This window comes from Grampus griseus (assembly GCF_964374135.1).
Source record: "Grampus griseus genome assembly, chromosome: 15".
Lineage (NCBI taxonomy): Eukaryota > Metazoa > Chordata > Mammalia > Artiodactyla > Delphinidae > Grampus > Grampus griseus.
Genome location: NC_139009.1, coordinates 80,865,778 through 80,891,390, shown reverse-complemented (window position 1 = coordinate 80,891,390; position 25,613 = coordinate 80,865,778). Strand labels below are relative to the sequence as shown.

The following is a 25,613-nucleotide window of genomic DNA, read 5'->3' as shown; positions in this document are numbered from 1 at the left end:
TTTCTATTGTGGTTAATTATAAAACAAGTTTTATTAATTGCTAAATTTGATTTAAAGAGAGTAATATTAAGTTAAGTTTCAGTTGTGTAAATTTCACTGCCAATAGTGAAGAACCAGCATCTTTTAAAAAAAACATTTAGAATGAGACTAAAATTTAACTTGGTGTTTATGCATATTTCTGTTGTGACTTGTGTGGACTTCAGATGGACTCTGGGGAACCTTTGAGCTATTTGAAGTAATTAGTGCTCTCAGATATGACTTATAAGAAATAAAAAGATATAGTTTTATAATGGATACTTTTGGGGGTACCTGACCTGTTCCCTCTCTGAGAAATTCTGGTCTGAGTGAAGTGAGTATCAACCATCTTCTGTTTCTATCCTATTCTTATTCTAATGACTAAATCGATATATGTATATAATCAGTTGACTCCAAATCTACATAATCTTCCAAGAATAATATACTTTTTCATTTAGCATTATCTGTTATAATCTTTCACCATTAATTCCTCTCATCTTGAGATTCACTACCGTACCTTATTTTTAGAGATTCATGCCCCTTTCTTCCCCTCCTGATTATAAAATTTGTATTATGGCACAGTAACATTTAAAATTATGGAATGGTTAACATTCTTTGTTTTCTTCTAGTCTTTTTTCCATGCATATTTTTCTTCAAAAGTGTAATTGTGTGTTTTATGGCCTTATCTTTGCTCTTGAAATTATGCTATTAGCATTTTACTATGGCATTGAATATTCTTTTAAAATACCATTTTTGATGACATATATATCAGCTAATCATATACTATAATATATTAAATATTTTTCTACAAATAGGCAAATAGGATTTTTCTGGGTTGTTTTTGTCCCCCAATTTATAACTCTGTGAAGAACATCTCTGTATATAAATCAGTTACTTTTATGGTAGGCCTTTTATTTTCATTAGATTATGACTTTCTTAAAAACAGAATCTGTGTTTTGATGACTGTTGATTTCCAACCACGTGCCACAGTGGCTGGAACAAAACTGATAATTCACTAAATATTTATTGATTGCATAGAAGTTACATTCCTAAAAGGGAAATTACTGAATAATAGGGCAGGAATGTTTTAAGGGTTTTGATGCTGTTCTTAATAGCTGAAACATTTATCACATTATCACCACAATTTAATATTACTGTTTAATCTGCTAACTTAATTTGATGGGTAGATATTGTTGTCTTGTAATTTGTAGTTGTTGCTTTTACATGAGGTTAAACTTTAATTTCATGTGTGATAGTTTCGTTTCTTTTGTGAACTTTCGGTTCTGAATATTCAGAGTATTTTAAGGGAATTTTCATATGCTCTGTATAAAATTGTTATTGAGACTGCAAGTCCTTACTGCTAGCTTCCTTATTTAAAAGGTTAAGTTCTAGTTCAATGGAATTGTACAACAATATTGATTATCCTATCAAGGTTTTATTTTCTATTATATTAAATGGTTCATTGGTTCCTCTCATAAAAACTGAAAAACGATTTGAAAGTTATGAACTGTACCAAACATTCTCAACTTGTGCTGTTTAAATTAGTGTACTTGAACTAAAAAAAAAATCTTCCATGTGAAATTTTGGTCAAATATAACAGCATAAAAAAGTGAAAGTTACTGGTGGTCGTTGTACTTATTGTTAATTACATTTTCATGAGTGGATAGCGTGTTTACAGTCTGTCCCCCAGGGCTTGAGTTCTGACACATTATAAAGGTGAGTGGTTCACATTCTATCTTCTCGTGGTACTCTGGCTGACCTTTTTAGCTTCATTCAGACCGTTCTCATCATCATGACTCTGTGAGACTCTGGTTGCCTAAGTGTCCATGGAAATATCATTGACCAAAGTATGAAATTAGGACAGAAAATTCTTTTAGTTCTCATAAATTTTTACCACTATCTTTGTAACATCAGCAACTTCTATAAGTGAGGTATTACCGTGGATTGATTATACTTCTGTATTTCAGATGGTACCCTAAAGCTCTTGAGGGAGTTAACAAGCAAAAAATCTCTTCAAGTGCCAAGTATTTATTATCATTTGCCTCATTTATTACAAAATGAAGGAAGCCTTCAACCTGTTGTGCAGATTGGTAATGGAAGAACGGGAGGTATGTTTGTTTTGTTTCCTATTGTATTTGCACTGCTGGTCTTATGTCTTGGAGTATTATGTTGACCCTTATAAGTCAGGCAAGTCGGGAGTCAAGATGGCGGGCTAGGAGGATGCAGAATTCACATCTCTGCACAACTAGGGCACCTACCAGGCACCAGTGGGGGACCACAGACACCTGAGGGGCGGGAGGAACCCCCCCAGTGATGGGGAAGGACGTGGGGCGTGGGGGGAGTGAAGGGGGAGGAGAAGTGGAGGCGGGACAGGACTGGCGTCCCTGAGGGGTGGCTGGGGGAGGGGAAGGGATCCCATGCCAAAGCGGGAAATTGGGGAACCACTGGGAGAGCAGAGGATCAAAAGGGAGCGTGGCCAGGTTTCCCCTGCCCACTTGGGCCCCTGGGAGCCTGCTGAGATCCCAGGACTGGTCCTCTGCCCGCCAAGGCCCCCTCCAGCCACGCGGGTCCTGAGGGAGTGGGAGGGAGGGAAGGGGAGCAAAAATAAAGGCCGGACCTCTGGGTGGGAGAGGGGAGGAGTTCCTACACCCAGCGGGACCCACCCACGGTTAGGGGTCCAGTGGTGATGGGGGAGACCCTGGGGGAGACGGTGGGGGAGGGGCGTGGAGGAACAAAAGGGACGCGGGCAGCGCTTTCCCTGTCCACTCAGGCACCGGGGAGCCTGTTGGGCTTCTGGGCCTAATCCTCTACCATTGGAGCCTCCCTCTTGCCATGCCGAGCCCAAGCCCTGACCCTACACCCCCACCTCTACACTCAGAGGACCCCCCTGCATCACGCTGGGCCTAAACCCCACCCACACACCCTCACTCAGGGCCTTACCTCCAAACTCTGGAACTCTGCACTCCAGAGGCCCTCCTTTAGACATGCTGCCTCTCTCCTTCCATGCAGGTCCTAAGCAGAGGCCCCGCCCCACGCTTGAACGTCACCCTGCCTAGGCCCCGCCCCCAAGGCCTTTTCTGGCTGTGTGTCTTGAGCCTAGGACCCGCCCCATGCTCACCCCCACCTGCCTTGTTCCCCCCCACCCTAAACCCCGCTGCTGCCTAAGTTCCACCCCTGCCTAAACTCCACCCCCATAGCCAAGGCTTTTTTTTTTTTTTTTCCCCTTTTTTCCTCTTTTAGATTGGGGTTCTGTTTTACCTTGTTGATTCATTTATATTCTTATTTTTCCTAATCTTTTATTTTTCTAATTTTATTTTATTCCTTATACTTTGTTATAGTTCTCTCCTTTTGTCTTGTTCACCCCCTTTTTTTTCTTTTTTCTGTTGTGGTTTTATTTTACCTTGTTGCAGTTGTTTCAATTATATTTTTATTTTTCCTAATATATTTTTCTAATTTTATTTTGTTTTTTATTCTTTGATATTGTACTGCTCCTTTTTTCTTTCTTTCTTTCTTTTTTCTTTTTTTTTGCCACATCATGCAGCTTGTGGGATCTTGGTTCCCAGGCCAGAGTTCCTGTGGTGGGAGCTCCAATTCCTAACCGCTGGACTAACAGAGAACCTCAGACCCCAGGGAATATTATATATCAAAAAATATCAAAAAAAAAATATCAAAAAAAAAAAAAAAAGAAACGAGAAAAAATATGTTACAGATGAAGGAGCAAGGTAAAAACCTACAAGACTAAATAAATGAAGACGAAATACGCAACCTACCTGAAAAAGAATTCAGAATAATGACAGTAAAGATGACCCCAAATCTTGAAAACAGAATGGAGAAAATACAAGAAACATTTAACAAGGATCTAGAAGAACTAAAGAGCAAAGAAACAGTGATGAACAAAATAACTGAAATGAAAAATACTGTAGAAGGAATCAATAGCAGAATAACTGAGGCAGAAGAATGGATAAGTGACCTGGAAGATAAAATGGTGGAAATAACTTCCAGGGAGCAGAATAAAGAAAAAAGACTGAAAAGAATTGAGGACAGTCTCAGAGACCTCTGAGACAACATTAAATGCACCAACATTCGAATTACAGGGGCCCCAGAAGAAGAGAAAAAGAAAGGGTCTGAGAAAATATTTGAAGAGATTATAGTCAAACATGGGAATGGAAATAGTCAATCAAGTCCAGGAAGCACAGAGTCCCATACAGGATAAACCCAAAGAGAAACACACTGAGACACATACTATTCAAACTATCAAAAATTAAATACAAAGAAAAAATATTAAAAGAAGCAAGGGAAAAACAACAAATAACATACAAGGGAATCCCCATAAGGTTAACAGCTGATCTTTCAGCAGAAACTCTGCAAGCCAGAAGGGAGTGACAGGACATATTTAAAGTGATGAAAGGGAAAAACCTACAACCAATACCCAGCAAGGATCTCATTCAGCTTTGACAGAGAAATTAAAACCTTTACAGACAAGCAAAAGCTAAGAGAATTCACCACGACCAAACCAGCTCTACAACAAATGCTAAAGGAACTTCTCTAAGTGGGAAACACAAGAGAAGAAAAGGACCTACAAAAACAAACCCAAAACAATGAAGAAAATGGTAGTAGGAACATACATATCAATAATTATCTTAAATGTAAATGGATTAAATGCTCCAGCCAAAAGACATAGACTGGCTGAATGGATACAAAAACAAGACCCATATATGTGCTGTATACAAGAGACCCACTTCAGACCTAGGGACACATACAGACTGAAAGTGAGGGGATGGAAAAAGATATTCCATGCAAATGGAAATCAAAAGAAAGCTGGAGTAGCAATTCTCATATCAGACAAAATAGACTTAAAATAAAGACTGTTACAAGAGACAAAGAAGGACACTAAATAATAATCAAGGGATCAATCCAAGAAAAATATATAACCATTTTAAATATTTATGCACCCAATATAGGAGCACCTCAATACATAAGGCAAATGCTAACAGCCATAAAAGAGGGGATCTACAGGAACACAGTCATAGTAGGGGAGTTTAACACCCCACTTTCACCAATGGACAGATCATCCAAAATGAAAATAAATAAGGAAACATAAGCTTTAAATGACACATTAAACAAGATGGACTTAATTGATATTTATAGAACATTCCATCCCAAAACAAGAGAATACACTTTCTTCTCAAGTGCTCATGGAACATTCTCCAGGATAGACCACATCTTGGGTCACAAGTCAAGCCTTGATAAATTTAAGCAAATTGAAATTGTTATCAAGTATCTTTTCCAACCACAGTTCTATGAGAGTAGATATCAATTAGAGGAAAAAAATTGTAAAGTATACAAACACATGGAGGCTAAACAATACACTACTAAACAACCAAGAGATCACTGAAGAAATCAAAGAAGAAATCAAACAGTACCTAGAAACAAATGACAATGAAAACACGACGACTGAAAACCTGTGGGATGTGACAAGAGCAGTTCTAAGAGGGAAGTTTATAGCAATACAATCCTACCTCAAGAAACAAGAAAAATATCAAATAAACAACCTAACCTTATACCTAAAGCAATTAGAAAAGAAGAACAAAAAACCCCCAAAGTTAGCAGAAGGAAAGAAATCATAAAAATCAGATCAGAAATAAATGAAAAAGAAATGAAGGAAACAGTAGTAAAGATCAATAAAGCTAAAAGCTGGTTCTTTGAGAAGATAAAGAAACTTGATAAACCATTAGCCAGACTCATCAAGAAAAAAAGGGAGAAGACTCAAACCAACAGAATAAGAAATGAAAAAGTAGAAGTAACAGCTGACACTGCAGAAATACAAAGGATCGTGTGAGATTACTACAAGCAACTCTATGCCAATAAAATAGACAACCTGGGAGAAATGGACAAATTCTTAAAAAAGCACAGCCTTCTGAGACTGAACCAGGAAGAAATAGAAAATATAAAGAGACCAGTCACAAGTCTGAACTGAAACTGAAACTGGGATTAAAAATCTTCCAACAAACAAAAGCCCGGGACCAGATGGCTTCACAGGAGAATTCTATCAAACATTTCTAGGAGAGCTAACATCTATCCTTCTCCAACTCTTCCAAAATACAGCAGAGGGAGTAACACTCCCAAACTCATTCTATGAGGCCATCATCACCCTGATACCAAAAGCATACAGAGATGTCACAAAAAAAGAAAACTACAGGCCAATATCACTGATGAACATAGATGCACAAATCCTCAACAAAATACTAGCAAACAGAATCCAACAGCACACTAAAAGGATCATCCACCATGATCAAGTGGGATTTATCCCAGGAATGCAAGGATTCTTCAGTATATGCAAATCAATCCATGTGATACACCATATTAACAAACTGAAGGATAAAAACCATATGATCATCTCAATAGATGTAGAAAAAGCTTCTGACAAAATTCAACACCCATTTATGATAAAAACTCTCTGTAAAGTAGGCACAGAGGGATCTTTCCTCAACATAATAAAGGTCATATATGACAAACCCACAGCCATCATCGTTCTCAATGGTGAAACACTGAAAGCATTTCCTCTAAGATCAGGAACAAGACAAGGTTGCCCAGTCTCACCACTATTTTTCAACATAGTTTTGGAAGTTTTAGCCACAGCAGTCAGGGAAGAAAAAGAAATTAAAGGCATCCAAATTGGAAAAGAAGAAGTAAAACTGTCACTGTTTGCAGATGACATGAGACTATACATAGAGAATCCTAAAGATGCTACCAGAAAACTACTAGAGCTAATCAGTGAACTTGGTAGAGTAGCAGGATACAAAATTAATGCACAGAAATCTCTTGCATTCCTATACACGATTGATGAAAAATCTGAAAGATAAATTAAGGAAATATTCCCATTTACCATTGCAACAAAAAGAATAAAATACCTAGGAATAAATCTACCTAAGGAGACAAAAGACCTGTATGCAGAAAACTATAAGACACTGATGAAAGAAATGAAAAATGGTACAAACAGATGGAGAGATATACCATGTTCTCGGATTGGAAGCATCAGCATTGTGAAAATGACTCTATTAATTACTCTATTACCCAAAGCAATCTACAGATTCAATGCAATCCCTATCAAACTACCAATGGCATTTTTCACAGAACTTGAACAAAAAATTTCACAGTTTGTATGGAAACACAAAAGACCTCAAATAGCCAAAGCAATCTTGAGAAAGAAAAACGGAGCTGGAGGAATCAGGCTCCTGGACTTCAGACTATACTACAAAGCTACAGTAATCAAGACAGTATGGTACTGGCACAAAAACAGAAATATAGATCAATGGAATAGGATAGAAAGCCCAGAGATAAACCCATGCACATATGGTCACCTTATCTTTGATAAAGGAAGCAAGAGAATATGATGGCAAAAAGACAACCTATTCAGTAAGTGGTGCTGGGAAAACTGGACAGTTGCATGTAAAAGAATGAAATTATCACATTTCCTAACACCATACACAAAAATAAACTCAAAATGGATTAAAGACCTAAATGTAAGGCCAGGCACTATCAAACTCTTAGCGGAAAACCTAGGCAGAACCCTCTATGACGTAAATCACAGCAAAATCCTTTTTGACCCACCTCCTAGAGAAATGGAAATAAAAACAAAAATATACAAATGGGACCTAATGAAACTTTTTAAAAGCTTTTGCACAGCAAAGGAAACCATAGACAAGACAGAAAGACAACCCTCAGAATGGGAGAAAATATTTGCAAACAAACCAACTGACAAAGGATTAATCTCCAAAATACACAAGCAGCTCATGCAGCTCAATCTCAGAAAAACAAACAGTCCAATCAAAAATGGGCAGAAAACCTAAATAGACATTTCTCCAAGGAAGATATACAGATTGCCAACAAACACATGAAAAGATGCTCAACATCACTAATCATTAGAGAAAACCATATCAAAACCACAATGAGGTATCAGAATGGCCATCATCAAAAATTCTACAAACAATAAATGCTCACACTGGTCAGAATGGCCATCATCAAAAATTGCTCACACTGGTCAGAATGGCCATCATCAAAAATTCTACAAACAATAAATGCTGAAGAGGGTGTGGAGAAAAGGGAACCGTCTTGCACTGTTGGGGGGGAATGTAAATTGATACAGCCACTATGGAGAACAGTATGGAGATTCCTTAAAAAACTAAAAATGGAACTACCATATGACCCAGCAATCACACTATTAGGCATATACCCTGAGAAAACCATAATTGAAAAAGAGTCATGAAACACAATGTTCATTGCCGCACTATTTATAATAGCCTGGACGTGGAAGCAACCTAGGTGTCCATCGACAGATGAATGGATAAAGAAGATGTGGCACATATATACAATGGAACATTACTCAGACATAAAAAGAAATGAAATTGAGTTATTTGTAGTGAGGTGGATGGACCTAGAGTCTGTCATACAGAGTGAAGTAAGTCAGAAAGAGAAAAGCAAATACCGTATGCTAACACATATATATGGAATCTTAAAAAAAAAAAAAAAAGCAACGAAAATAAACGGTTCTGATGAACCTAGGGGCAGGAGAGAAATAAAGACGCAGACATAGAAAATGGACTTGAGGAGTCGTGGAGGGGAAAGGGTAAGCTGTGACGAAGTGAGAGAGTAGCATTGACATATATACACAACGAAATGTAAAATAGCTAGCTAGTGGGAAGGAGCTGCATAGTGCAGGGAGATCAGTTTGGTGCTTTGTGACCACCTAGAGGGGTGGGATAGGGAGGGTGGGCGGGAGACGCAAGAGGGAGGGGATATGGGGATATATGTACGCATATAGTTGATTCACTTTGTTATACAGCAGAAACTAACACAACATTGTAAAGCAATTGTAGTCCAATAAAGATGTTTAAAATTAATTAATTTTAAAAAAAGGCAGGTTAAAGAATAAAAAGTTCTTGATCTGTGCATAGTAACTTAGGAGTCATTCTAAACTCCATGTTGAAGGGAGTTAGATATTTTTCTCCAAAGACCAGAGTAATAGAGCTGAAAAGGATTATGAGACATGTAGTTCAAGTCCTATCTCCAGGCAAAACAATGTTTAAACTTTTGAAACTTTTCTATTTTAAAAATTTGAGAGGTAAAGAAATAACTTTTTTTCTTGTATCTTATTTCAACATTAATAGCTCTTACAGTCATGTCAAGAAAGTTTTTCATATGTCTGCCCCTACTTTTCTTACAGAAATAGAAGTATATAGTCACTTATGTTTAACCTTTCATGCAGTAATAGAAATAATTTGGTTTGCATCTTTTTCCCAAAATACCTAAAAGATAATCTATGGCATTTTTTTTCTCCTCTTGTTAGAGTCACCAGGGCTTCTTGAGTTTTCCTTGTGGGACTTATATATGATTCTTTTATACTTTTTATTTCTCCACTTTGAACTTTGTTAATCTTTTCTTTGTAGATTTTAGGATGTAGAGACAAATATTATTTTGCTCCTAAGTCTTTAACAAATGACAAAATCATTACTTCTTAGGTATTGAAATGAATCTTTATGATAATGTTTTTAAAAAGCTGATTCAATCTGCATTTGATTCAATAGGATTCTTAGGTATCTTACTGGTTTTCGATATTCTGAGTTTTCACATTCATCATTTTTTAGTTCTGCCATCTTTCTATTTTATGAATCATTTAAAATTATACACTTTTCCTATGGAGATGATACTTCTTAAATTATATTCAGACTAACTCATTCTTCTATGTCTTTATTGATTCAAGAAATATTTTTACGGTACATACTGGATTACAAAGACTAATAAGATATGTAGTATGTTCTAAATTATGTTCTTTAGAACATTGATCATTAATTATTTCTGAAGTTGATAGTGTGTCTCTTCCTTTAATAATCACTATTTGGGTAAGTTGCCTTTGCCATTTCATGCATTTTTTGGTTTAGACTATTTCCTCATGAATAAGAAGCAAATGAAAAGGAAGTAGAAGTATTTTTAAAGTTATTTAAAACTTCCAAGGTCTCTAGTAAGTTCTTTTATAGTCAGCTCTTCTTATTTTATGAATGTGACATTCTCTTTCTTTTTTGAAGATGCTTATTCTAGCCCATTTGTTTATGACTTTATCCATCATAAATATAATATAATCTTGGTCAACCAGCTTTTCAGTGGTTAACATTCTTACTAAGCTGAAACAGTTTTTTTTTTAAATTTTTTTATTTTTTTTATTTTTATTTTTTTTGCGGTACGCGGGCCTCTCACTGTCGTGGCCTCTCCCATTGCGGAGCACTGGCTCCGGACGCGCAGGCTCAGTGGCCATGGCTCACGGGCCCAGCCGCTCCGCGGCATGTGGGATCTTCCCGGACCGGGGCATGAACCCGCGTCCCCTGCATCGGCCGGAGGACTCTCAACCACTGCGCCACCAGGGAAGCCCTGTTACTAGTCACATCCCCTCCCCCCAGCTCCGCAACCTGAGGGGACCTTACAACATGCCCAGAAGGCAGGAAAAGCTGTCTTTTTTGTGGTATTTTGTGCATTACCCCTAGCATGGATACTCTAATTCTGTAGATTTAGCCGAAATTAGTACTTTCCTTTTTAGTGCTTTTGGAGTCCTTGAGTGCCTTGGTTTAAACTAAAGAATTTAAATTTCAGCTCCAAAACAGTCTATTTGGGAGAAGTGGCTTCTTCTCTAAACATGCCATCTCAACTTAAAACAGAAACAGAACAACTTAAGACTGGTAGGGAAGAGAGAATTTGCATTATTACTTTATGCCATTTTTCTTTGCATAAACTAGAGTCAGCATGGATTTTGCTTTTTCTGTGAACAAAGTTTTTGAAATTCATATGCATTAACATTTCCTAGAAATGCTTCATAGCATAGTTTATACTCTTTTAACATATATTCTAAATATTTTAAAATTCTGAGGTAGATTAAAGTATATGGAAATTTGCTTCCGGGGTTACTCATCCTGTCTCTAGGCATCTCAGAGTAACATGGTCAAAACAGAAATCTTGATTGGGAGCCCTTTCCCCCTCAGGTGTGTTATTCTTAGTAGAAGGTCCCATGTCCACTTGCTCAGGTCATCCTCGACCCTCCCCTTCCCTTATCTCTGCCAGCCACAAGCCCCATTGGTGAGGGTCTCCACAGTGGATCCCAGATCTGCTCACTCATCTCCAACTTGAAACATCCTAATTCAAACCACATCTTTTCCTTAAATTACTGCAGTAACTTCCTAACTGATCTCTCCAAAATACTTTTATACTTGTTAACACTTTTATGTCTATTCTCCATAAAATTTGGTAATCTTTTAAAATTACAAATCGGATGTTGTCACTCCCCTGCTTACAACCTTACAGTGCCTTTCTCTTGCCCTCAGAATTAAAACTAAATTTAAGGGTCTATGTGATCAGATCCCTAACTAATTCCTCTGAATCTAGGCTGATTCTGCTTTAGAGACATTCTGTTCTTGCTATTGCTTGACTGTTCAGATCATCCTCTCTTCAGCGCCTAGCTGTTTCCTCATCTTCTTTCTCTTCTCTTTCTCATCATTAAGTACCAGCTCAGTTGATATCAGAGAGTCTTTCCATGACTGCACTGTCTGTAGAGGTACTTCCTCTCCCCCCCCACACTCTTTCTAATATTGCCATGTTTTAATTCATATACTACATATCACCCTCTAAAATTATTTATCTTTTTCCCTCTTGTAGAATGTAAGAAAGGTCCCATGACGGCAGGGACCTTATCTATGCTGTTATATTCCTAACACCTAAAATAATGCCTTGCATTTAATAAGTGTTCAATGCACATGTTCAGAACAAATATAGTAAATCTTTTTTTTAAGCCCTTGGAAACTTTTCATCCCAAAATGGAAGAGAGGAGTGTGGTATGGAAACTTGGGGGCTCCCTTAAGCTATTTGGACCTTAGAACTGCAGAATCCTGGTGGTAGAATCATGGATCCATGATCTTTACACTTCCTTCTAACTTTAGAATTCTATGACCTCTAAGTGTTTTGTAGTATCTCCAATAAACTGTTACATAATTAAGGCTTAATTTTAACTTTCGCAAAATACTTCTCTACTGATCTGTAACACTTAGGATACTAAGACTTTTTTATTTTATGTTTTTATTTTTTAAATTTTTTGGCCACGCTGCGCAGCATGCGGGATCTTAGTTCCCCGACCAGGGATTGAACCCGTGCCTCGTGCAGTGGAAGCACGGAGTCTCAACCACTGTACCACCAGGGAAGTCCCTAAAACTTTTAAAGATATTACATTTAAAAACTAACTGAAGTACTCTAATATAACATATGTGTTCCTAAATATTACTGTGCTATGCAAAATTGTGCAATAAAAGGAGAAAAATGGGGTTAAGATCACAACACTCAAAAGCTTTGTCAGTTACACATAAAGAAAAGATAAGCTAATAAAAGCAGTGGCACAATTTTGCACGTATTAAATGATGGAGAAATGCATAAATACAATAAATATGGTATTCTACCTTGAAAAAGACTTGAGGTTTGCTTGTTGAAGTGGGCTTCAGAAGGACTGCAGCTTGGAAGCTTTTTGTGAAGTGGTACAAAGCGGATTGACTGAAATCTGCCAGAAAGTTGTAACACCAGGTGTAGATCGCTGTGGTTTACAGCATGCAGTGAACTGAGGCAGCTGTGCATTTTGGGTATTTCTACATGGCTTGGTTCAGTATTCTGAACTCAGTTCAAATGGGTACTATTTTCTGTGTTCACCTAGTGAGTGTTTGTCCCAGGGGAGAAATTGCATAAAAGCAAATGTGAAATTGACTTCATGCTCAAATTGTTTTCTAATGTATTAATCATGTAGGAACAATTTGCATTTCAAAACAAGCATTATAGTAGAACTGACTGTAATTTTAGACTTAAAAAAAGTTGCATGAATAGTACACAGGTTCCATATACCTCACCCAGTTTCCGTAAATGTTCACACCTTATATAGCTATTATACAATGATCAAAACCAAGAAATTAACATTGATGCTATGCTGTTAACCTTAGATCTTAGAGTTTGTCATTTTATTATCATTATTATTTAATCTGTTCCAGGATCTGACTCAGGATCCCGTATTTCATGTAATTGTCATGTCCCCTTAGTCTTCTCCAGTTGGGGACAGTTCCTCATCCTTTCTCTGTCTTTCCTGATCTTTGGGGAGTGTCCCCTTAATTTGGATTTGTCTGACATTTCTTCATGGTTAGATTGAGGTTATGAATTTGGGAAGAAAACCACAGAAGTGATGTTGTGTCCTCCTTAAGACATCTTATATATGACACGTGAGACTTTAATTTTTAAGATGTGTTTAATGTTTCTAAGTTTTAGTTGTATAATAAAATCTGTTGTTTATACTTTACCATCGTTCATTCTTAACGTGTGGTTTAATGTCTTTCATCTTTATCAGTTCTTTGACATTATTTCCTTTCTTATGGAGAAGCCATGTGGAAAAGAATTACTGTATAATAGGTGTGCCCCACATTCTTTGATTATTTTTCTTTCTTTCAGTGTAGTATATTTTGATCCTCCAATTATTTCTATCAATTTGAGAGGGTATAATACTTGTAAAACAGTGGTGTTTTTCTGCATTGTCTTTGCAAAATCTTTTAATATAATTACTATCATTATTTTGTTTCAGTTTCAATAGTAATGGGAGTTCCCACAGTGAAGAGAGAAGTTAAATCTTACCTCATAGAAACTCTTCATTCCCTTATTGATAATCTGTATCCTGAAGAGAAGCTGGACTGTGTTATAGTTGTCTTCATAGGAGAGGTAATTATTTAATTGTTGCTCTTTTTTTTTACCACATATAATCTGTAAGAGTTGAAACCATATTTTGAATAATGCTTTTATGAACCTTTTTTATAAAATGTGATGAGTAGAGCTTAGGTAGTATATTCCATCTGCTAGTTAAATGTAAGTTTAACTTGCGTTTGCCTTAACTTCTCTTGTGCAGTTACAATCTAGGAATGGTAATATCCTGTTAATAGGATAATATTATATTCAAAGATCTTTATGAACAGTGAGTCCCCATTTCTGGCTCTAGGACCTGAATTTGGAGATTTGCATTGATGTTCTTTGGGAGTTTAGAAACCTGAGAAAGGTTTAGTGTAGGCTGGGGTTTTATCATCTCTTTATTCTCTCTACCCCTTCTCTGTACTCTCAAGATGCAGCCACATTATAATTTTAAAAGTCGAATGTGATGTTAATTATAATTATTATATTGCTTATATTTTAGTCTCCTCAAAAGATATGGGGAAAGAATAAATCTTGAGGAGGTTTTTTTTAATGATGAAAAAGCACCCTAGAGTAAATATTTCCTTAATTATTATATAGAATTTTGGAATGTGAGAAGATTTATAATTTCATCTGGTTCTGGCCCACTGATTCCCAACTTTTCAGTGTTTCCTGTTTTTTTTTTTTTTAATGAAAATGTTCTTGTGTCTTCTTTAATATAAAAAGTAAACACGTGTATATCGTTCAAAACAATTACAGAAATGCATATTGAAAAATTACCTGTAATTCCTCCATGTAGATATAGCTACTATTGCTATTCTGAAATATATATATCTTAAGAAATTTTTCCTTTGGCTGTATACATATATATAAATGGAATTGTTCTGTATATTGCGTAATATCATGGACATTTTCCCATGGTAAAGTGAATAGTTATCACACCATCATTGTTATGGCTATATTACATTCCATTGTATGGTTTTATCATACTTTATTTAATTTCTGATTGACAGACCAATTGAGACTGTTTCCACACTTTTGCTATTCTTTTCAGCATTGTATTGAACATTACTGTAAATAAATGGTTGTGCACTTGTCTGGTTACTGATGCGGGATCAATTCCTAAAAGTGGAATTGCTGGGTAGAGTCCACATACATTAAATGTTCACACCTGGGCAAGACGCTCTGCAGAAGTTGAGCCATTAATATCCTTTTTCCAGCAGTCTGCCAGAGAGCTTGGTTCCCTGTCCCCATGCTCTGCAAGATATATTAGTCTTTAAATTTATTTTGGCCAATTTGATGGGTAAAAATAATACATTGCTTTGGTTAAATTTGGATTTGTTTACTGAATGGGATTAAATGTTGGTTTATATATATTTTGACCATTTGTATTTATACTTTTATTTAATTTTTTTATTTTTTATTTTATACTTATTTTTATACTTATTTTATAGGCTTTGCTCATTTTTTTAATTTGTAATTTTTTATTTGTAAGAAATTTCATATATGAGAGGAATTAACTCTTTGACATTAACTCTTTAATTAACTCTTTTGTTCAGTTTGTTTTTTTCATGAACTTCGTTTATGATGTTTTTTGTTTGTTGTAGAAATTTTACATTTTAAGTAATCAGATTTGTCAGTCACATATTGTATGTCAGTAGAAATTGGTACCGCCTCCTTGGAAAGCAGTTTGGCAATAGCTGTTAAAATGTAAGTTTCCTCTGTGACCCAACATTCTCCTTCTAAAAATCGATCCAGTGGAAACATTTGCAAGTATGTAAATATATTCCAGCACATGACACATTTATACAGCTCCTAATGTGCATTGATAAAATAAATAGAGAAAATGGTCTTGTGGAATAGCCTCGAAACTATTCGTAGCAGATACCTTGAGAGTTGAGGTTTTGGGGAGATACCATACAGTTTTGTAAAATTACAACTTTTTTGCAATGAGTGTGTATTGATTTTTATAAGAAAAAAAGCCTTAAAATTTAAAAACTACAAAATGAAAAATCCTCCTTATGCACTTGAAAAATAGTATTCAGCCTATAGACAGAGATGAGCTGCGTGAAGATTCAAGACCCTCTTGCTGCATCCGTTTCTCTGATCACTCAGATGTAATAACGCTGGGTTTGGAGTCACAGGACCAGTGTTCAGGGTCTGGATTCTGCCACTTGAGCAGGTCATTTTCTCTTTCAGCCTCAGTTTGTTCATGTCTAAAAGGAGAACAGTGCCATTGAGCCTTGTGAGCTCAGCACTGCTGCAGGGAGATGCAGTGAGATTGTGCGCGGAGAGACGCTGTAAACTGAAAATGTGGCCCAGGGGTCAGCAGTGTTCTGATCTCGGAGGACTCCTCTCCTGAACTGCAGTGTTTGTATATGTGTCTATATAGAATTTCAATATTTGAAAGAAAATCTATTCTGAACAGAAGAATTAGTTTACAGAATTCACTGCATTGCCTTTAGGCAATCTGAAATTATTACTCACCACATTTGGTTCTACGTTTGATTAGGAGTTTTCATCTAAGTGTCTGGTAGCTTGGGGCTCATTTAACACTAGTCCCAAGTGCCTGTTCTGCGGCTTTGACCGTGATCTACGTGTGGGATGGTTCCTAATCTAGATCTCTAGCCTCTTCCCGAGTCTGTTATTTCTAACTGCCTACTTGATAACATTATTTGAAGTATTTCATGGGCAACTCTTAATCTGTCCATAACTAAATTAGTCTGGTTTCCCCAAACTGCTTCTCTTCCAGGTTTCCCATCTGTTTATTAAAGGCTCTTTACATCATAGTGTTAGTAGGTCTGGGCTGTAGTCATTCTGCTCTCAGCTCATGGAATAGACCTTGGATGTTCTCAGTTCTGTTTGTGTTATTCCTCAGCCCGAAACATTGCCTCTTCCTTTGTCTTTCTTATTCCTCCTTCGGGCCCCAGCTCATCCCTTTTATGAAACTCTCCCCACTCTCCCACTTGAAATTCATCTAGAGTAAATAGGCCAAAGTAATGTATCTTTTGCAAATATTTTCAGCTTTTATAAAAGTATGAATTACCTCAGGTCCACTTTAACATGTGAGGAGAAAATTAAGAATGAAAAAACTGGACAAGAATACACATAGACAGTAAAGGAGGTCATAGTCTCTTCATTCTTGTTTGAGTTTCTGTTCTTTGTATTTTTTTTTTTTTCTTTGAAGGGAGAACCATAAGATTACCCTCAGGGAGGAGAGGAGAGAGACAGAAAAGTAATTATTTGCTGTGTGTTCTTCGCTCCTCTCTGATGACTTTTCCTTTAGGGGTCCACTGGTCTTCTATGATGAGACATTTACAGAACATTCAAGGTTTTCAACAGTTGGCTGTTGATGCATTATTTAAAGTTCACTGACTGTATTCTGGAATTGCAGGAGGAATGGAGAGGAATGAATTCCACCTGCTCTGAAGGATCCATGAGATAATCCAAGTGTGGTGTTCACATTTGAAGATTGTATCATTCTTGTGTTTACTTTTACTTAGAATATAACGATTATTTTTGTATCCTAATGATCCTTGGTTGTCTGTATGCCTCCTTATTTTTTATGTTATATATTTGATTATTAATTTATAATGTTTCTTCTTATTTTATATAATTGTTTCTATTATTTCTGTCATGATCATTTCTGATAGAATGTTTTCCTACAGTGTTCTCTGAATTTTACCAAAAATTGTTTTTTCTGTCCCATTCTGATATCTGGAGAATTCCGCATTTTATGAAGCTTGGTGGGAAGGAGTGTCTTCCTCCCACTGTGGAAACTAAAAATGCCAGATATTTGCTCACCCAGTTTCCAGGCATGTAACCTGGGCTCAGCCATGTGGGTATTCCTTTCCTGGACTTTGAGTGGAGCTTCATCGTTTTCAGATGACACAGAAAACCCCCTCTAAAACAGACAAATTGTTAGAAATAATAGGGAAGTTTATCAAGGTGGCTGGATACAGGATCAGTTTATATTTCTGTACGCCAGCAGAAATATATTTTCTAAGGAAGCAGGGGTTGTGGACAGTCCATTCTGGTGGTAGTGGTGGTGGTGTCATCTCCAGGGGCCACAGGGGCAGTGTCCAGAGCATCGAGGACTGATGGTGGGGGCTTTGCAGGCTGTGGCATTAGGAGCATTCTCTGATTTTTGGCTGTGGTCCGGGGTTATTTCTGCCACCTTCCTAGCCTGCTTCCTCAGCCCAACTGGAGGTTCTATAAGTTCTAACCAATCATTTTCCGGTAAATTGCTTTTCTGACTCTTCTGCGTGAATCAGTTTCTGTCCGTTGCAACTGAGATCCTGACCGAAACAGGTTGTATCTTCAAAAATACCTGAATTGCTAGATAACTGCCACAGGCAATCAACATGGAGGCATAGGGGTAGATGGCTAAATACTATTCGAAGTGAAAGAAAGAGACGGAGTGAGTTTTTGAAGTCGTTTCAGTCAGAATTTTGCCTAAACCGTAACACCTAGATTATGTTGATGGAGCTTCCCTGGTGGCGCAGTGGTTGAGAGTCCGCCTGCCGATGCAGGGGACACGGGTTCGTGCCCCGGTCCGGGAAGATCCCTCATGCCGCGGAGTGGCTGGGCCCGTGAGCCATGGCTGCTGAGCCTGCGTGTCCGGAGCCTGTGCTCTGCAATGGGAGAGGCCACAGCAGTGAGAGGCCCGCGTACCGCAAAAAAAAATTATCTTCTGCCTCTTTATATTTGCTTGGGTATAGAAACCGTCAGTTACATTTCGTTTCCTTTCTTTTCCCCCCCTTTTTTTTCCCAGAGGATGGGGGAATGGTATAGTGCTATTGCTGAAGCTAGCCAGATGACCTTCCATCTTTCTTATTTTTTGCTGTAAGAAATCCATATTTTGCTTGGTTGCCCAAAAGATTCTTTTTTATCTTTAAAGCCTAGTAATTTTGGTATACTATGTCTTGATTTTAACCATTGTAGATCATTTTTCCCTGGCACAGGATATGTTCTTTAGGTATGGAGTCAAGTCTTCTTTAAGTTCAAGAAAGGACTTTTGAATGGTATTTTTTATTATGAAACTTTAAAGACATACAACAAAATCGAAAGAAATTTACAGTAAATACCTGTTTACATCCTACCTAGATTCTACCAATGTTTTAGTACTTTCATTTATCGCATCTCTATCCATCATTAATCCATTTTATTTTCTATTGTCAAATGTCTTCAAAACTCTGCCCGTTTAAAAAAATTGTGTGGTGGTGGTATTGAGTTTTTCAGAGTTCTTTGTGTATACTGGATACCATTCTTTGTCAAATACGTGATTTGTGAGTATTTTCTCCCGATCTGTGGAAGTCTATTCATGTTTTTGCCTTGTCTTGGCGAGCAGAAGTTTTTAATGTTGATGAAATCTAATTTGTCAATATTGCCTTTTATGACTCTTGCTCTCCATGACCTGAGAAACCCTTGCTTACCCCCAAATCATAAAGATTTTCTTCTCTGAAAGCTTCATGTTTTAACTTGTGCATTAGGTCTGTGATCTATCTCAAGTTAATTTTTGGTCATGTTAAAGTTCACTGTTTTTTATATAGATGTCATTTTCTCCCATAGCGAGTTATCGAAACACTTTCCTTTCCCCATTGGATTGCTTTGGTGCTTTTGTTGAAAATCCAGTGACCCTATAAGTGTGGGTCTTTTTTCTGTTCTGTTCCATTAATCTGTGCATTGATCCTTATGCAAATTCCTCAGTATCTTGATTACTGTAGCTTTGAAGTATTGAAGACGGGTAGGATTAAGTCCTCCAACTTTGTTCTTTTCAAGATTGCTTTAGATATTTTAGATCTTTTGCATTTCCATGTATATTTTAAAATTATTACAATCATTTCTGCTCTCTGGAATTGCTTCACCACAGCAACTGCTTCAATGGGGTGTTTTTCTTTTCAATTACTGAGGAAATATTTGGTCACAATTTCTCACCTATTTTGTTGCTGTCAAGTGTAGCTTTTGTTGTTTTTGTTCATAGGTTTTGTTGAAGCTCTCCTTTTTTTCTTATGTTTTTCTGTAGTTGCTGTGTTGGTTCCTTTTTTATGAATCATCATTGAAGGAGGGACAGAGTAGTGTTCCAGACTAACTGTGTGTGTGTGTTATGTGTTTTGTTTATTTTCCTTGATCAGACCATGTCTTTGTAGCTGCTACAGAGTCGGGCTGCTTCCTGCAACTATAACTACTCTGCACGGTTCTGCACATGACCTCGGGTTATTGGAACCAAACTGGATTCCTTTTGAGTTTGAGAATTTTGGTTTTTAATTTTGGTCTTACTGAAAATGGAGTTTGCAGTTTTGTAACTGTTTCTCATTGGTGATTGTGTGTAATGTCAGTGCTGTGTTCCTGGGTGAACTCTGTATGAGTGGTTTAGTCTTTTCTGGTTAGACCCTTTAGTGGTGCTTTCAGCCAGGGGTTAGTTACCTGAATGCTTTGGAACTTTTTTCCACCCCAAAGCCCCTGAGAAGTACAGTAGCCTCAGAAACAGTCGCCCTCTCTGTACTTATGTTTTCTCAATCTCTCATACTTACCTTTTTGTCATCTTTCTTAATAGAGGCAAAAGAACAGATTTCATTCTAAGTATTCTTTTACTCGTTGAACTAAAGTGAGGAAGGTACTGAAGGATTTTAGAAATCTTTAAAAAATCCCTTAGACGGTGGCTCGTGCCCTTAACTTGTAGTCTGGCATTACACGGGAATATTTTTTTCTGTACCCTTGTCTTTCCTTTTGAAAAAAATATTTATTAGCTATATATGCACATGGCTGAGAGTCCAATAGTTCCTCAAGGTTAATTTGCTAGACAGCAGTCTCCTGTCTTCATTCTTCCTACCCCTACCGCCATTTTCCTTTCTTTCTCTTCCCCACTCGCTCCCCCAGTGAGATCTTTTAGGTCTTTCAGCTCCAGCTGGCTGGCCGTCAGGTAAAGTAGAAAAACTTCTGGTGATACTATTCAGTTGATTATCATTTTTTTTTGGATCTTGTCAAAGAACCAACTTCTAGGGCTTCCCTGGTGGCGCAGTGGTTGAGAGTCCGCCTGCCGATGCAGGGGACACGGGTTCGTGCCCCGGTCCGGGAAGATCCTACATGCCGCGGAGTGGCTGGGCCCGTGAGCCATGGCCGCTGAGTCTGCGCGTCTGGAGCCTGTGCTCCACAACGGGAGAGGCCACGGCAGTGAGAGGCCCGCGTACCACGAAAAAAGAAAAAAGAAAAAGAAAAAAAAGAACCAACTTCTAGTTTTATTAACTTTATCATTTCTCTATTTTTCATTATTTAATTTTTTTTATTGAACTGTAGTTGAATTACAATGTGTTAACTACTGCTGTACAGCAAAGTGACTCAGTTATATATATATACATTTTTTCATATGTTTTTCCATTATGGTTTATCTGAGAATATTAAATATAGTTTCCTGTGCTATATGGTAGGACTTTGTTTATCATTCCTCTATTTTTCTATGTCATTCATTTCCACTCTTTACTATTTCCTTCCTTTTGCTTACTCTTAGTTTGGTTTACTTTTCTTTTTCTATATTTTTAAGGTGAACACTCGGATTATTGGTTAGAGAGTTTCTTTTCCTAATAGAGGCAGTTTAGAGCTCTAACTCTCCCTTCTGAGTACCAGTTTAGCTGCTTCCCATACATTTTGATATGTCAAGTTTTAATTTTCATTCAGATCAAAATACTTTCTAAATCCCCTTGTAATTACTTCTTTTACTCATGGTTTATTTAGAAATGTGTTGTTTAATTTTTATCTATTTGTGTATTTCCCAAACTTCCTTCTCTTGTTTGATTTCTAATTCAGCTCCACTGTAGTCAGAGAATAAACTTTGCATGATTTCAGACCTTTTAAATTTATAAATACTTATTTATGGACTTGTGTATGGTCTACCCTGATGAGGTTCCGTGTGGTTTAAAAAGAATGGATTCTGCTGTTGTCGAAAGGAGTGTTTTATAGATGCCTGTTGGGTCAAGTTGGTTGATAGTGTTGTGCAAGTCTTCTGCAGACTTGCTGATGATCTGTCTAGTTATTAGTTGTTTCTATTCTTGATTTTAAATCACAGATTACTGTCTTCGTGCTTCTGTAGTAGTTTTGGCCCGTAATTTTTTTAGAAGGTAGATTTTAAGATGTTTACTTATGCATTGGTTATAAATCACAGAAATGCCAGTCAGGAAGAAAGTGTATATATATATATATACACACATATACACACATATATACGTATATGTATATATAATATCTTATAAAACTTGCTTGTAATTCAACAAATATTTACTGACGCAGCGGTGTTAGCCGTATCATCTAATAAAAGCCTCTACCCCATGAAGCTTACATTGTAGAGAAGGACAGATAAAAAACAAATGTATGACGTGTTAGATGGTAGAGAACGCTGTGGAGAATAAATCAGAGTACATAAGAAGGGGAGTACAGGGTTGCCAAGGGAGGGTTTATCAGAGTGGTCAGGACACTTGGGCAAAGACCTGAAGGGTGCAAGAGTTGCACAGTCCAAGCAGACGAACAGCACGTGCCAAGGCCCTCACGTGAGAGCATTGCTGGGCACATTTTGTGAAACAGCAAGGAGACGCCTGTGTGGCTGGAGCAGAAGAGGTGAGGGGCTTAGCAGCAGGAGGTCGGCAGAGGAGGAGCAGGTTGGGCCAGATCACTGAGCACACTACAGGCCATCATGAGAACTTTGCTTTTACCCTCAGTCAGGAAACTGTGGCCAAGTTTTTTTGCAAAGGGCCACATGACAAATATTTTAGGCTTTGCAGGCCACACAGTCTCTGCTGCAACTGTTCAACTCTGCTGTAGTAGCCCCGAAAACACCAGAAACACCACGTAGATGAAAGGATGGGGTTGTGTTCCAATAAAATCTTACTTTATGAAAACAGGGAGTGGGTCTGTCTTGTGAACTGCTAATCTGGAAAGCCATTTGAGGGTTTCAAGTAGAGAAGACACTTGACTTAATGTTTTTTTTTCTTTGAAGGCACTTTAAAAAACTTTATTTTGAAATAACTTAGATTTACAGAAAAGTTGCAGAAGTAATGCAGAGTATTCCCTTCACTGCTCTAATGTTAACAACTTATGTAGCCAAATAATCAAGACCAGGGAATGAACATTGATATAATACTATTAGCCAAACTGTAGACATTATTCACATTCCACGTTTTTCCACCTAAGGCCGTCTGTTCCAGTGTACAATCCAAAATATCACACCACATTTAGTTGTTCTGATTCCTTAATTTCCTCCTTTTTTAAAAAATATTTATTTATTTACTTTTGGCTGTGTTGGGTCTTCGTTGCTGCGCACGGGCTTTCTCTGGTTGTGGTGAGCGGGGGCTACTCTTTGTTGCGGTGCGCGGGCTTCTCATTGCGGTGGCTTCTCTTGTTGCGGAGCACAGGCTCTAGGCGCGCGGACTTCAGTAGTTGCGGCACGCGGGCTCAGTAGTTGTAGCTCATTGTTGTAGCTCATGGGCTCTAGAGCGCAGGCTCAGTAGTTGTGGCGCACAGGCTTAGTTCCTCTGCGGCATGTGGGATCTTCCCAGACCAGGGCTCAAACCCGTGTCCCCTGCATTGGCAGGCGGGTTCTTAACCGTTGTGCCACCCGGGAAGTCCAATTTCCTCCTATCTTTGACAGCTCCTCAGTCTCTTCTTGTGTTTCATGAACTCGGAGACTTTTCATGAGTACTAGTCAGTTATTTTGTAGAATGTCTCAATTTAGGTCTGTCTGATGTTTTCTCATGATTAGATTGCAGTTATGCATTTTTGGTATAACTCATCTTTTAAAAGGATCACAGTGGCTGCTTTGGAAAGGGCAGAAGCGAGGAGGCTACTTAGAAAACTTGTAATAATCCAGGCTAGGCTTGGAGGTGGTGAGAAGTCATCAAACTAGGAACATATTTTGAACTGAATGGGTTCTGATCACAAAAGTTTGAGAACTGTTGCTGTAGCATCAGCTGACTGTTAGGAGAAGGAAAGGAAGAAAGGCTATGAGAGATATATTGAAAATGAAGAAGTAGGTTTCTTTTTTTCACTTGTGTGTCCTTTTCACTTCCACTTTCTTTTATCTTTGAACAGCTTGACTATTTTAGAAACTACAAGCTAACTGTGGTATTTGTTAGCCTTAGTTGGTACATCTGCACTGAATTTAAAGAACTTAAACCAAGCACTAGGTGTATAGGAATAGCTTTTCCTTGGACTCCTAGGGAAACAAAATTTATTATGAGCTGCCAGCTCCATTCTGGTACAGGCCTGTCATTTTAGTCCTTTGGATTTGTCGCTTGTACACATTCTCTTTCTGGAATTCTCATTGGTTCTTTATTATATAAAAATGACCTCTCGGGCTTCCCTGGTGGCGCAGTGGTTGAGAGTCCGCCTGCTGTTGCAGGGGACATGGGTTCGTGCTCCGGTCTGGGAAGATCCCACATGCCGCGGAGCGGCTGGGCCCGTGAGCCATGGCCGCTGAGCCTGTGCATCCGAGGCTGTGCTCCGCAACGGGAGAGGCCACAACAGTAAGAGGCCCGTGTACCACAAAAAAAAAAAAAAAAAAAAAAAAATGACGTCTGCTTCCAGCCATGATGGAGTTAATGACTGGACTTACCTTCGTGCTATAAGCAATTAAAAAGCTAGACAAAATATACCATCTAGTTGTTCTCAGACAGTGGACAGCAGGCTGTGCAGGATGTGATTCCCTGAGAGAGAGAAATGAGCACCACGATTGTCCCAACTTTCTGCCTGGAGATATTTCCAGATCACGTTGCAGGAAGGGGAATCCCGAAGAGAGCAGCTGGAAATTGCGGAACAGAGTTTCAGAACAGAGACGCTGAACAGAAAATGATGGTGCCTTTGAGTCTTTGTTGGGTGGGGACCCACATACACAGGGTGAAGCTCCACAGGTTTGGAAAAAGGATGATCAGGGAGCTGTAACCTGACCATATCCCTTTGCTCATGTAGGATGAGGTTGACCAGCCAGAACGGTAAGCCCCTGGTGATAACCCAGGGCGTTCAGTAGAGACGCCAAAGGAAGTGGTCATCCTTGAAGTGGTCATTCTCAACCCACCCCAGCAAAGCTTAGAGACCTTTAAGGATCAACTGACCCACAAATAACTGTCTGCTGGGATAAAGCTCAGCGGTTTCTAAAAGAAGAAAGCAAAATCAAGACACTCAGCGGTGTCCATTTGTAATGTCCAGTATCAAATAAAAAATTGTTATTGTTAACCAGTATGCCAAGGAGCCCCCAAAAAAGTGACCCATAACTAGAAGAAAATTTAGCCCCTAGGAACAAGGATAGGGAAGACTTGGAACAGAGTTATCAACCGAGTGATATAAAGCCATCAGAGTTTATTTAGAAGATAACCAGCAAAGGTGGTGGATATCATCCTTATTATTATTATTATTATTTGCGGTACACAGACCTCTCACTGTTGTGGCCTCTCCCGTTGCGGAGTACAGGCTCCGGACGCGCAGGCTCAGCGGCCATGGCTCACAGTCCCAGCCGCTCCGCGGCATGTGGGATCTTCCCGGACAGGGGCACAAACCCATGTCCCCTGCATTGGCAGGCGGACTCTCAACCACTGCGCCACCAGGGGAGCCCCATCCTTATTTTTATGGCCTATTTCCAGTGACCACTTGGTGGCCTGTTTGGTTAATTCAACCTTCCTGTCTCACCAGGACTTGTATTTTCCAGTACAGCAGTGCAAGCCCAGCTTTCCTGCTCAGCATTGCATTGAGCAGCACCCCCCAGTCTGTACATGTGTATAATAATAGCATATTATACCCCCTAAAATATATACAAAATAGAAAATTCTACACTATGATCTATTCCAGTGGATTATCTTGCACATACCCTAAGGGCA

The 25,613-nt window shown here is 38.3% G+C and overlaps 1 protein-coding gene across 1 annotated transcript in view; it reads left to right on the top strand.

Moving 5' to 3' along the window:
• The window catches only part of MGAT4A (alpha-1,3-mannosyl-glycoprotein 4-beta-N-acetylglucosaminyltransferase A), a 107,263-nt gene that overhangs the window by 49,583 nt on the left and 32,067 nt on the right, over nt 1–25,613 (top strand). The window contains exons 4-5 of the mRNA XM_082672385.1: nt 1,983–2,123; nt 13,661–13,794. Of these exons, the coding sequence (XP_082528511.1) occupies nt 1,983–2,123; nt 13,661–13,794 (275 nt within the window). The remainder of the gene's footprint in view (nt 1–1,982; nt 2,124–13,660; nt 13,795–25,613) is intronic.